Source organism: Pholis gunnellus, assembly GCF_910591455.1.
Source record: "Pholis gunnellus genome assembly, chromosome: 4".
Classification (NCBI taxonomy): Eukaryota; Metazoa; Chordata; class Actinopteri; order Perciformes; family Pholidae; genus Pholis; species Pholis gunnellus.
The window spans coordinates 7,318,645-7,331,924 of NC_136530.1; the positions used below are offsets into that span (position 1 = coordinate 7,318,645).

At 44.2% G+C, this 13,280-nt stretch overlaps 1 protein-coding gene across 1 annotated transcript in view; it reads left to right on the top strand.

Annotated features, from left to right (window-relative positions):
* The first annotated feature begins 341 nt into the window (after positions 1-341).
* Positions 342-13,280, top strand: part of cpamd8 (C3 and PZP like alpha-2-macroglobulin domain containing 8) — a 39,360-nt gene continuing 26,421 nt past the window's right edge. The window contains exons 1-19 of the mRNA XM_079158524.1: positions 342-930; positions 3,250-3,401; positions 3,925-3,947; positions 4,584-4,749; positions 5,155-5,207; positions 5,807-5,824; positions 6,344-6,398; positions 6,651-6,764; positions 7,048-7,132; positions 7,301-7,409; positions 7,573-7,800; positions 7,992-8,162; positions 8,252-8,380; positions 8,547-8,745; positions 9,106-9,284; positions 10,830-10,979; positions 11,115-11,276; positions 11,385-11,527; positions 12,183-12,245. Of these exons, the coding sequence (XP_079014650.1) occupies positions 845-930; positions 3,250-3,401; positions 3,925-3,947; positions 4,584-4,749; positions 5,155-5,207; positions 5,807-5,824; positions 6,344-6,398; positions 6,651-6,764; positions 7,048-7,132; positions 7,301-7,409; positions 7,573-7,800; positions 7,992-8,162; positions 8,252-8,380; positions 8,547-8,745; positions 9,106-9,284; positions 10,830-10,979; positions 11,115-11,276; positions 11,385-11,527; positions 12,183-12,245 (2,285 nt within the window). The 5' untranslated portion in view covers positions 342-844. The remainder of the gene's footprint in view (positions 931-3,249; positions 3,402-3,924; positions 3,948-4,583; positions 4,750-5,154; positions 5,208-5,806; positions 5,825-6,343; positions 6,399-6,650; positions 6,765-7,047; positions 7,133-7,300; positions 7,410-7,572; positions 7,801-7,991; positions 8,163-8,251; positions 8,381-8,546; positions 8,746-9,105; positions 9,285-10,829; positions 10,980-11,114; positions 11,277-11,384; positions 11,528-12,182; positions 12,246-13,280) is intronic.

Genomic DNA, 13,280 nt, shown 5'->3' on the forward strand with positions numbered 1-13,280 from the left:
AAGCCTTTTTACCACTTGAGGGCAGCAGATATCAGTAGAGTGCACCAACGTATTTAAACAAGCATAAAAAAAAGAATTGACTAACATTTTGGTAATCTTTCTTTAAGACCTTATTTTGTGGTTTGTGTTGTTTTCTTCTTCTTTTCTCTTTGTTTTCCACTTTGGCAGCATCATGTTTTCCAGCGCAAAGGAAACTATTTGTAGCTGGTAAATCTTCTGAGTTGTCAGCTGAAGCAGAAGTATGTGAACTGTGCAGGTAATTTATGGTGGTTTGAGCAGCGGGCTCCGCTCCTCACACTGGGGTTAGTCATGCTGCCGCGGCTCACAAGTGAGAGGAGGTATTGAGGTGAATGAAGCGCAGCCGGACGCCTCCTGACTGACTGACTGGCTGCTGGAGGAGCAGGAAAAAAACCCCGCCGACTTATAGATCACTAGGGAAGGAACTGTCGGGGAAGCAATAGTTCCACGGATTTTTACATGTCAAACATTGCTTTAGAGTGACATTTGTGCTCCCTGAAGTGGGAGGACGCTTCCAATTTGTAATGCTGAAATATGAGAGAACGGAACCGGGGCGGGTGAATGCACATGGGAGAGGACTGTCCGTGTTCTCGGGGCTCTAAGAGGAAGAAAAAAAAAAAAAAAAAAAAGATTTGCTTGGAACTGGATTCGGTGAAGTGGGATGATTACAAAAAAAAGTTGATCTTTGGGTTCCGGACGAAGCTCTGCACACCTACCATGCCAACCGACCTCAATGGCTAGAAAGACGGAGCGAGAGGGAGCTGGAGACAATTTCATTTGACTTGGAGTCGGAGGACCCTCAAAGTCTCGGCTAACTGAGGCCAAAATGTTGCGGGTGTCTTTGACAGCTTTGAGTCTCTCATGGACTTTGTTCATCTGCAACGTGAGCAGAAGTTATGCACAAGAAAGACAGTAAGTAGCCCGCGTTGCATGCGACGTCTTTAAGCTCTCTACGAGCATTCCCGATGCTCTCAACCGGGAATTGTAATATGCACAACTTTAAATTCAGCTTCAACATTTTACATCAAATGGGAAAAGTGTGTGTGTGGTCACAGCAGCATTGGCAATTTTGATTAAAATATGTGCAGCAAACATTTTGATCATTACATTGTAATAATCACTGTCTTAATCTGTGAGATTTTAATGTTATATGTGAAGATGTAATGTAATTTGTGATGATAACATTGTGTTATCGCAGCACCTTGCCATTCATGTTTGTTTGTTGTTCATTCACTGCTGTGTTATTGGACCTGTCAGCAGTTACACAAAGTGATACATAGAAAGTTGGCCTACTCTGCTTATTTTATTGTGATGGCTGGAATATATGCAGCTTTTTGGAGAGGTTTCCTCATGCCACATGACATTTTTTTTACATTTAAATTCACGTTTGACAGTAGTAGTTATTTTATTCAGTTCATAAATAACTTTTGTCTCCTTGACGTCGTCAGTGAGGCTGCTGTCAGCTAAATTCTAACCTTGAGATTTGTGTTAATGGGAAGGAGTTGTAAACAATTCTCCGGGGGGGGGGGGGGGGGGGGGGAGTGCAGCTCTATGAGTTAACAGAAAATACTGACAAATGCAGGTGTGATTTGCAAAGGATAGCTTAAACCGTCACGTAAAACAGCTCAGCTGAGGGTGAAATTTGGGCAAAAAGGCGAAAGAGCATAAAACCATGTGACTGAACTAAAAAAAAAAGAACTGGCTGTTGTTGAGTCTTCACCTACAAAAGAGCACAAATCCTTCTCAGGCACTGACCAGCTCTCAGCTGAGGACAGAAGTTGGGCAAAAACAATGAGAAGTTGAGTACATGGAGCCATGTGACTGAAATAAGCATGGTCTCCACCACCTGATCCGGGCTCATCCGAGAGCTGGTTAAACTCACTGTAGATCAAACGCGCACAGTCAATTTCCTCGTATTATCTTCCTTCTCCTGAAGCCTTGTTTTCCAGGGGGATTTTCTCATGACTTTCTCTCTCAGGAACTGCAGTTGCCTCCGGCTGTAATGCGGTAGTGCTGTAATGCCAACCACCTGATCCTTCTCTCAGGCATGCAATTGGGTTTGCGCTCAAGGCTTTGCTCATTCCTAATTTGTGTGATCTTCAGTAAAGTTTTTCAGGGGGTGAGTTGGCCTATTTGCCGTAAAAAAAATAAGAGTTGGAATGACTTGGTCAGGGCTGAGACAAACAAGGGAACATAGTCTGCCACATGTGGATGGCATAACTAATTTGGGACTGGGTGTTCTTTTTTATCAAATCAGGTTCGGATACTCCAACACAACACATCCGTTTGTTTTATCATGTTTTTCTTGTGTAGCAAATGAGCTACAACTGCATTTCGTAAGTTATCCTTAAACTGCTCCTCATGCCCCTAAGATAACCTCTAACAGGCCTCACTACTGATTTAGTTTACAGGACCATGCGTACAAGAGTCCCTAAAGCTGGCGCTTTGGGTCTAGAAAAAGCACCTTACAAATAAATAGTATTATTATTCTGTCTTTGCTACCTGAAAGACGTAGTCCCTCAGCACCAGATGGCATATTCTTTCATCCAAATAAAACTTAAATTGGCCTTTTTTTTCCCCCTGTTGATAAGCATCAAAGAATGACCTTTGCTCTGTGACCTCGGTGACAGGCTCCTTCCCTCAATTAAGTGTCAGAGTGACTGTGTGGAATCTCAGTCGTTATTTTTCAAAACAGACGCCAAGGTTCTGTCAGAGGTGCCAGACCACCCAAAGAGAAAACCAGGGCAGAAAGCTCATTGGCCGACAGGTACCGTGTCCCTGGTAACCATTGCAATTAAACCTGATCTCGCTGCACAAATCCAATCGGAATGTCCCTGTTTGTAAGTGTGTTTTGTTGCGTACGCGCGCGTGCGGCCGTGCGTGCGGGTCAGGGTGGAAGCGAGACGGAAATGTGAATTTATTCCCCGTTTACCTGTGTATCGTCTTGCAAGATAACACTTGAAAAACATTCACTTAAACTCAGGAAAGGTAAGTGGTATCAGTGTCTGAACGCGCCTAAAAGTGGAGCACTGATGCAATTCACATGTGTTCATATTTAGCATATACATGTATGTCCTCCTCATGCCTCTTTGTTCTCTCTCTCCCTCTGTTTTGCCACCTTTACTTTTCCTCCTGTGTGTACTCTCCTGTCCTCTGCTCTCCTTCCATCTCACCTCCCTCTATCCCCTTGCCCCCCCCCCCCCACCCTTCTCCACCTTGCTCTTCTCACAGGGGTTATTTGGTCGCTGCACCCTCGGTGTTTCGAGCGGGCGTAGAGGAGAGCGTGAGCGTAACCATCTTCAACGCCAAAGCAGAGACGCGCGTCCAGGTGCAGCTGACGGTGAAGGGACAGACGGTCGCCCACAGCCACGTCTCGGTGCTCGGTGAGAACAAAAGCTAAGGTTACACCGGCACAATGCATCACTTTTAGAGGGAGAACCTGCACTAACAAGTTGAGCTATGAGACGCCCCCCCCCCCCCCCCTTTGTGTGATTTACTCAAAGGATGTAGAGATCACACAGGCGCACACGTCGATTTGAAGAACGCGCCCGACGTGAGCCTGATTGACCTCTGCCCTCGCTGTGTGCTCCTGACCAGCTATGGTTGTCATAGACATTGTCTTTGATCGGAGACATCGGTTCAGCCTATCCCACCGGCCACTTTGTGTATAAAGTGTGTAATTTGTTTGACAGCGCCATTGATAGATGGTGCTTGCTCTACCTCAGAGTGGCATTGAGACAGGCCGCAGCTGGATTCCGCAGTCTTAGTAGCGCTCATAGCTACTGGATGTCAATCATACAGATGTTTATACAGATCTCAGAGAACTGAGACAAAAGTATATGAAAAATGCTCTAACAAAAAAAAGGAAATATCTTGCATTAAAATATCTCGTTGTCTCTATTCCAGATAAAGGCACCATCAAGCTAAAGGTGAGTCTAACTGTGTTCTACTTAAGTCGTTCCCTCAGCAGAGTCCCACGGTGATGTGCACGCTGCCTTCCAGAGATGTGTAGAATGCGCGGCGCTGTTTAGCTGTGACAGCTGCACAGTAGTGAGAGCCCCCTTGTCCGTTGTGTAGCACATTCCTCAGGCAACATGCAAATCAACACTAACGTTATTTGTAATGCAACATCTGTCTCCGCTCATTCATTGGGAATAAGGTAACTGCCTCAATATAATATGCACCAGCTGTTGACGTGCATGTATGGTCCGCCGCCCCCGAAGGCTGGAATAGATCAATCTAGTATACACAACTCGATTCTTCCCCTCTGTCTCTCCCCTCCCTGTAACCTCCACCCTCATTCTCGTGAAATACAGTCATGTGCAGTGTGCTCTGGTTTAGCTTGGCATCGTCCTCCGGTGTTTAAATGTAGTGCTTTTGTTATGCGGTGGCTTTGGTTCCATAAAAATTTATCAAAAATGTTGAATCAAGGTGAACTGTGCAGCTTACAGTAAACATTTCAATCCTTCCGCCACTGACCTCATTTACTTTTGGTAAATCCCTGATCCTCTTTGTGTTTGCTTTTGTGTGTGTGTGTGTGTGTGTGTGTGTGTTTATGCCACCAGGTTCCCTCTGGGCTAAGAGGCCAGGCCCATCTGAAGGTGTGGGGGAACCGTCACCTCACCGAGGGAGGCTACATCTTCCACAACTACACCACCGTCACGGTGGAGAGCAAGGGCACGGCCGTCTTCATCCAGACCGACAAGCCCGTCTACAAACCCAAACATAAAGGTTCCCTCATAGTGCACCTGGTAGTTAATCAGTTAATCGCCGCACAGACATGCAGAGCGTTGAGGCTCACTTTTAGGGTTTTTGTCACGGAATCAAACTTGGTTAATGAAAATCAGCCATAAGATGCCGTCATGTTGATGCTGGGTTCAAACTGAAGAACATCGATGGTGATCCTGATAGGTAGTATGGTGTATTCTGATTGGGATATAGCATTTTAATCCATCACATTAATTCAGACGGTCGATTTAATCAATTCGGTCAAGCAACAAGATTTCATAATTTGATCCGTGACGGCCCACAGATTCATTGATCCGAACAGAAATACTAGTGAATGTTCATAATGCATGTTTAAAGGGTGCAAACCGGCTGCATTTTACAATATTGTGTTTCTTTTTCTGCCGTCAGTGTTCATCAATGTCTACACAGTCACCCCGGATCTGAGGCCAGTAAATGACAAGGTAATTCAAAGTAGATGTCACGTTGAAGGAAATAAAGTTGCATCCAAAAACATTGCAAACCTGAAAACATCACTCTTTGACACCAGGCAAATAAACCATAAAGAACTGAGTCTTACGTGAAAATCAACAAGATGTGTGGGGAAATCTGTATTGCATGTCCAGATCCGTGTTTACATTATACAACTGACACACTCACCTTTTTGCCACATCGCCTCGGCAGTATGACAACATGTTATTTTAGCACAAACATACTTCTCCATCTCTAATTGGTGGAGTTAAGAGGAGAAACCTGGTCTGCCGTGAGTGCAGAGAAATGTACAGTTACCTATTTACAGGAGCCATTTCTCTTGGAATGTTAGCAATGGCTCCAAATATACTGTGCAACTGTGCAGACAGACGGTTTATTGATGTTTGCAGCTATAAAGGTCCGCTGCTGGTACAGGGCAATACTCACTTTCACAGATGGATGATTGTTGGATAAGGAATGAGTGGGGAGAAGCGTTGGGCGTAAGGATCCTCCCGAGGCTTAACAGTTTGTATCTTATTCATAATGTCTTGTTCTTGTCTTTCCTCTCTCTCTCTTTTTTTATATTTTGCAGATTGAGGCGTATGTTTTGGTGAGTGGAGGCGGGCGGGACCACCCAGGGGACAGTGGCAATTTTAATTCCCAGCCTGGTCGGAGATTACAGAGCAGGAGTCAGAGCAGCTCACCTAGATAACAGGGTGCTCTTTGGAACTGTACAAGGATAAACAACATGAAAGGAATCTCTTCTCGTCTCTTGGTTTTGTCTTTATCAGTCCCCCCCCCCCCCCCACAATCCCACACACACTGTGTCTCCCTGTCTCACACTTGCTGGCCTTACTCATTTATTGTCCGTCTTCCCAGAACTTGAGTTTTTTTTTTGTAGAGCAAATAACAAGCTGCTGCTTCATAAGAAGCTTAGGGAAGCTCATGCATTACTTATAGCTAGCGCTTGGATTTCTTTTTGTTTTTTTTACTGCTCTTTTACCTGCAGCCTATGTACAACCCGAGGAAAAGTTGTAAAAGTATTTTGACAGCAGCCAGGTCTCTGGGTCAAGTTCAGTTCAAGGACTTAAATGTGAAATGAGTAATCTTCACACTTTTAATTTGACAGGATCCAAGAGGATCCAGGATGGTCCAGTGGAAAAGTCTAAAATCCATCTGTTGTGGTGAGCCACGTCTTCTATAATGTCTTTGCACTTTCATCGTGCAGCATATGGATTACAATTCCATTACAGCGTTTCTGTAGGTAATATTGTTACTGAAGTGATAATACATATATTTGACATATGCTCATTTTATTTCAGTATTAAAACATGAAAAAGAGGGTGATCAGGAGTGTATACGGTGGTACGGGTATGGTTGATCCATGTCCATCATACAGGCATTGAAGGTGTTAACCACATTTCTGTGTCCTATAGGCGTCGTGAACATGAGTTTCCCTCTGTCTGACCAGCCTGTGTTTGGAGAGTGGTTTATCTTTGTGGAGGTGCAGGGCCACACCTATAACAAGTCCTTTGAAGTGCAGAAATATGGTGAGACCCTTCACGTACAAGAGAAGCACAACAGTTAATAGTTCTTTGTAGAATAAATTGTCCTGTTGTTCTTTCTTGTGTTTTTATTTCTAGTAGTGATATTTCATGTTCAGTGTATTTTTTTAAAAGTTACTTTAAAAGGTCAAAGAAGCAAACTTCACATGATTCTGATAAACATCTTTAGTCGTTTTATGCAGAAAGACACTTATAGAGAGTACAAGACGTTATACAACCAAAATTAGAATCATGTAACTGAAGTTATATTATGTCTCCTCCTTCACAGTGATGCCCAAGTTTGAGTTGGTGATCGATCCGCCGCGCTACATTCGTGATCTGAGCTCATGCGAGCACGCTACTGTCAGGGCCAAGTAAGTCACTTAAAATGATATATCAAAACAAAAAGTGACCCCTCGTCCTTTGTTGGTACATGTAGCTCTGCTGTAGTACATTCATCGTGTTTTTTTTAAATTGATTCTGGATTCACTGACCTTGGCTGCCTCGTAGATGTAGAGTTCTGACGTGTCAATGTTGTACAGGTACACCTTTGGGAAACCAGTGATAGGGAAGTTGACAGTGAATATGACCGTGAATGGAGTGGGCTACTACCGTCATGAGATGGGCCATCCTGTGATTAAAACCATGGAGGTCAGTTTATTTACTCCCTGGTCAACACATATCCTGATTCTGCGTGTTAATGCTCCTGTTTAAGAATGTGATAGCAAATTGAAGGCTGGTATTGGTAATTGTTATTATGTGCGATTTCGAGCTCTGGCACTAGAATTATGTTCCGCTCCTCTCCTGTTCTCAGATCAAAGGCTCCGCCAACTTCAGCCTGTGTGTCAAAGACATGATGCCCTTGGATGTAGCCGATCACTTCAGGGGCACCGTGAGCATCTGGGCGTCAGTGAGCAGCATAGATGGGAGCAGGCAAACCACTTTTGACGACTCAACGCCCGTCCACAAACAGCTCATCGACATCAAGTACTCAAAGGACACGCGCAAACAGTTCAAGCCCGGTCTGCCTTACAAAGGGAAGGTGAGAAGGCAAAATGTAGCTTTTGAGACAGTAGAGACACAACAACTGCATGTAACACCACACACTGTTCGTAACCAGCTTTAATGTCTGCCAGCTGGTAGCTATAGATACATTAGGCCGGTTATTATGTACCCTGTTGTCTGCCTTTTTGTATTTTCCCAACCTACTGTTTGTTAATTCTCTCCCTGTAGATTGAGGTGACGTACCCTGATGGGAGCCCAGCTGATGGGGTGAGGGTGCGCGTCAAGGCAGAGCTGACCCCCAAGGACAATGTCTACACCAGCGAGCTGATCTCCAAGGACGGCCAGGCCACCTTTGAGATCCCCTCCATCCCTACTGCTGCCCAGTATGTCTGGCTAGAGGTCAGTAGCAGTAGGGTTAGGTAATATTAACAGGGTGACAAGAGATGGTCATTTTAAGCAGAACTTTTTTGTTTCTTGTTTTTGCATAGACCAAGGTGACATCCATTGACGACAAGACAGTAGGAGACCAGTACCTGCCCAGCTACCTGTCTATCAGTAGCTGGTACTCTCCCAGCAGGTGTCACATCCAGATTCAGAGCCCCAGTGCTCCACTCAAGGTCAGTGCTGTCCTTCTTTTCCTAAATTCCCTGCGAATGTCGTCTTCAGCATCAGTTGTTTCAGACCATTTTTTTTATCAAAAGACAATATACTACGTCATATACTGCCACAGTGTCATCAGTAACTTAGTGACGTCAGCGTATCTGCGTCTCTCCGCGTGCGTAGGTCGGCCAAGAAGCAGAAGTTGCGTTCAAATCCACCTGTCCCTGTAACTTCACGCTACACTACGAGGTGGCATCGAGGGGGAACATCGTCCTATCAGGCCAACAGCCGGCCAACCTGACAGCCTCGCACCGAGGAAAAAGGGCGACAGTTACCTTTGACAAGAACATTCACACCACCCAGCTGCCTCCTTCTGCCTCTGGTAAGTGTGTTTTTTTTATCCCCCTGGATTTTGATGGATTTAAGATGTTCAGAAAAACCTTTTAGGAGGCCTGTTTTCTTTCTACTCTCAGCAGCATGTGCTAGGAGTTAAAATGTCTGAGCATTAAGCCTTAAGAGGTTGTTTTTTTTGTAGTTTCATTATAATAGCAGCCCGGCACCTTATGTAAGCATCAGACAGGCCCCAACCTATTCCCTGTGATTCTCCTGTCTGTTCTTTTTGAACGAGTATGATTGAGTGTCCCAGCATCTTTATCAAAGACGTCTTTAACATCAGAATACCTAGTCTTTATGAATACTGTTTCACCCCCCCCTCCCCCCGCCCTTGCTGTCACGATGCCAGGTGCTGCTGGCTCCTCCTCCTCCCAGGCCGAGATGGACAGCTGCGTGTCGTTTCTGCGTTTTCCTGTTAGCCACAGCATGGCACCACTCAGCCGTCTGCTGGTCTACTACGTGAGGGAAAATGGCGAAGGCGTAACGGACAGTCTGCAAATTCCTATCCAGCCCGATTTTGAGAACCAGGTTTGCATTATCTTGAAAAAAATACTGTAAGGCTTCCCCGCTTTCCCCTACCCATTCCACAAGAGGCTTTATTTCAAAATGTGTCAACAAAAACATACACAAGATACAAAGTACAGGTATGTGTGTCTAGGTATTAGGTTGAGAACAATTTTGGTTCCTTTTCAGCCATGACTTAGAGCCTCTATTAAAACAAATTAACCAAGCAGGGAAGGAGCATGACAATGTTGGCATTTAAAAAAAAGCTTTAAGTTGAACATATTCCAATTGACAAGGTGGTCTACGCACAGAAAGGGTTTAAGTGTGCCAAGAAAACCATTTTATCTGTAATACCCTTTATTATTTAAAGACAATACTCACCCCAGAAAAAGCCTGTTCACCCTGCTGTTGTCTAGAAAAAGATACAGAAGTATCAGCTGTGAGAGTCCTTAATTCATCCTCGACCCTCCATATACAAGATATGTTTTTTTCGTTTTCTTTCCTATGTAGCAAATTGGGACTACAGTCTAAATTCCGTTGTGCAACCCTGTCGTACAATAACAAATAATAAACCTTGTAACCTTGTAAAATCATCACACATTTATACATTAATGAGGGTAAGTTAGTTGCCCAAACGTTGATGTTGGATATGTCTTAGGCATCATAAAAATATCTTTATTAATAATTAATCAAAACATGGAAAAGTCAGGATATATATTTTGGAGCTGAGGCCAAGTATCCATGCACCAGCTCTGTCCACAGTGTAATGTCTGTAAACAAACAGCTGTGTTGGCCTGGGAGAGCTCCCCAGTTCCTGCCTGCATTAGGTGGAGTTAACTCCCTGAAGTATTTACAGCTCCCTGGTATGCCATTACAACACTGTGTGGTGTGTGTGTGTGTTTGTGTGTGTTTGTGTGTGTGTGTGTGTGTGTCTGTGTGCCGGAGGAGGGGGGTTTGTGAGGGCATGATGAGACAGAGGCCACGCAGGCCGCAGGCAGATGAGTGGGGTCGTGACAGCAGAGGATGACAGGTTGCAGAGTGGTGAAAGGAGGGCAGCGGAACCGATTAACGGGGCTAATTTGTGACTGCGCGCTGCTGAAAAATAGTTTTTGAAGTGTGAAAGTTTATGGCCGACTCTCACCATCCCTCCCACTTTCAAAGTCTGTAGTTTTCCACTCTCTGTCCTCATGTTTCCCACCACGTCTTACAATTCAATACTATAGGATTTATGTTCGTTGACTGAATATGATACCAAATAATTGCTACTTAAGCACTTTCAGGCAACACTGCCGTCTAGTGCTGGAACATTTAGTCAATTCAGTAATTGGAAAATAAACTTTTCAAATGTGAGGATTTGTTTCTGAAAATGTTTGACATGTTATAGATTTAATGATTAATGAATCAATGAATCTAACAATGTATCAGCAGGTGAATCAATAACTAAAATAATTGTTAGTTGCATCCCTTCTGCCAACTATCGTTTGAGGTTTAATACACAATAGTTTGGTTGTATAAATGCTTGCTGGTCCATAGTCGTGTTATAGTTGAGTTGTGTTGGTCGGTTTGCAGGTGTCCGTTTCTCTGTCAGCTAATGAGTCGATGCCAGGAGACCCTGTGACCCTGCGCGTCCGCGGAGAAAAAGGCTCCTGTGTGTGTGTGGCCACTGTGGATAAGAGCCTTTATCTATTAAAGCCTGACTTCCAGCTCAGTCCAGATAAGGTCAGTTTACAGTTTACAGTTTACAGTGATATCTTCATTATGTCCACCTTAAAATGTGACTAAAATCTTATTCGGAGTCTTACCTGTTGTTTTTCTTAAAACAAGTAAGTAAATGAATGCGTTTCCTCTGGGCAGGTGTTTAAAGAACTGGCAGATTTTGACGTTTCGGATGCCTTCGGCATTCCCAAAGACGACGGACACTTCTGGTGGCCTGGGCTGTCATCAAAGAGGCGCAGGCGCTCCTCTGTGTTCCCGTGGCACTGGGACATCACCAAGGACGCACGCTTTGCTTTCTCAGTGAGAACACACACTTAGTTAACAGAGATGGTACAGGTATATAAAAAAAAGAAATAGTAATCATTGTATGTTTGTGTGTTTTTTTTCTCTCTCTTATGTTTAACACAGGAAACGGGGCTGGTTGTGATGACAGATATGGTGAGTTTAAACCACCGGCAGAGCGGAGGCATGTACACAGACGAGGCCGTTCCCGCCTTCCAGCCGCACACCTCCACCTTAGTGGCTGCCATGCACTCTCGACCCACAACCAGGTAAATGACCTGCTCCAGAGAAGTCAAAGGCCGTCTGTGTGCCTCCTAAAATTGTTCTCCTGACTGAAAAACCTTATTCAATAGATAAAACCCAGAGCCTTTCTCAGCTTTTCTCTGTTGGGGGGGGGGGGGGGGGGGGGGGCCTCTCTCACCAGTAAGGGTCCTTGTATTTGAGTTACTTATTCCACTCCTTAATGCCGGATGGAAGAAAACAAGTTAGTGATGAAAATGTACTGTGATCTCTGACTGGACCACACACAGTTGCTAAAGCATGTACTTTTTCTGAAAACAATTCATTTGAAAGCAAACCCACGGGAGACCAATAATTACTTAATGCTTCTTAGAATTATATTCTAGTTGTACACATTTCAGTATCTGCCGTGCCTGGGATGAATAATGTCTCCAAAATGAGTAATGAAAGAAGAAAAAGAAAAACATGACAAACTAAATTAAGTTCTGTTGGTTTGTCCATATTTTAGGTCTGCATTCCTTAATGCCACGAATACTCATCATTCTAGTGATGAACATTAAACACATGACGTGACTCACAGATTGTCAGAGCGGAATGCAGAACAATACATTTTCCAATTATGGTGTTGTTTTATTGTGAGCAGCTGAAACCTTTTATTGATGTCAGCTTGTGTTTTGGTTGCAGAGCAGAGAAGCGTAGGCGCACGTTTTTCCCAGAGACTTGGGTGTGGCACTGCCTCAACGTCAGGTATTTAAATCTTTGTATAAATATTTCACTTGTGTGTGTGTGTGTGTGTGTGTGTGTGTGTGTGTGTGTGTGTGTGTGTGTGTTACATGCCCGGGGCTAAAAATATCAGGTGCACCAGATTGTCTATACTTATATGGGATTTAGTCACAATCCGAAGCACCTAGGAGAGTAGAAAAATGCAGATGGGGGAAGAGATGAGAGGAGCAAACATACAAAAACCTATAAGGATGAAACAGAGAGGAGACAAAAGGTAAAGAAACATTCATGAAATGTAAGAGGAGACAAGTATAGGTAGAGCAGCAGGAGGAGGAAAGAAAAAAAGGACATGTGAGGAGAAGAATATAGACGAAGATTAAGAGGAACAGTAAGACGGGAAAGAGAGTGAAGATGGAAGAGAGGAGTGAGAGAGGGGAGGAAAGGTGCGAGAGGAGCCTGATGTTCCATCACTCCAGCAGCGTCCAGCGTCCCCCCCCCCTCCGGGTGTGAATGTGCCTCATTTAAATTGGGCGATCTTGGAACAGACTTTCTCAACAGCACCTTCCATTCATTTTCAGCCAATATAAATGGACTGCCCATAGATTTCCATATGCTTGATTCCTTTTGATGGGACTCCAGCTCTGCCTAATATCCTGTGAAGTCCAAAGGTCTGATTTCCCTTAAAAGTCCATTAAAGTGGATTTTGGGCAACTTTGATCAAAAGGACGGGCGCACATGGAGTTTTTACGAGTTTATTATGCCCTGCGACAGTTTGCCAACACCAACATTAAATATGCGCTGCCAATAATGAGCTCAGTCCATTTCATCCATAGAAACAGATCGGGTCAACACCTGACTGTCCCTCACACCTATCCATGTCAGAGAGTTTGCTGTAGTTACATTGGTGCAGGTGTTGGTGTTGACGCAGGTGTTACGAACATAAAAGTGATCTACATTGATTCATCAAGCACGTCCTTGTAGTCTGTGCCTTTTTATTAAGCAACCATGAAAGGATGCTTACAAAAAAGAAAGCATCTTGTTAATTCACTCTCCAACTAA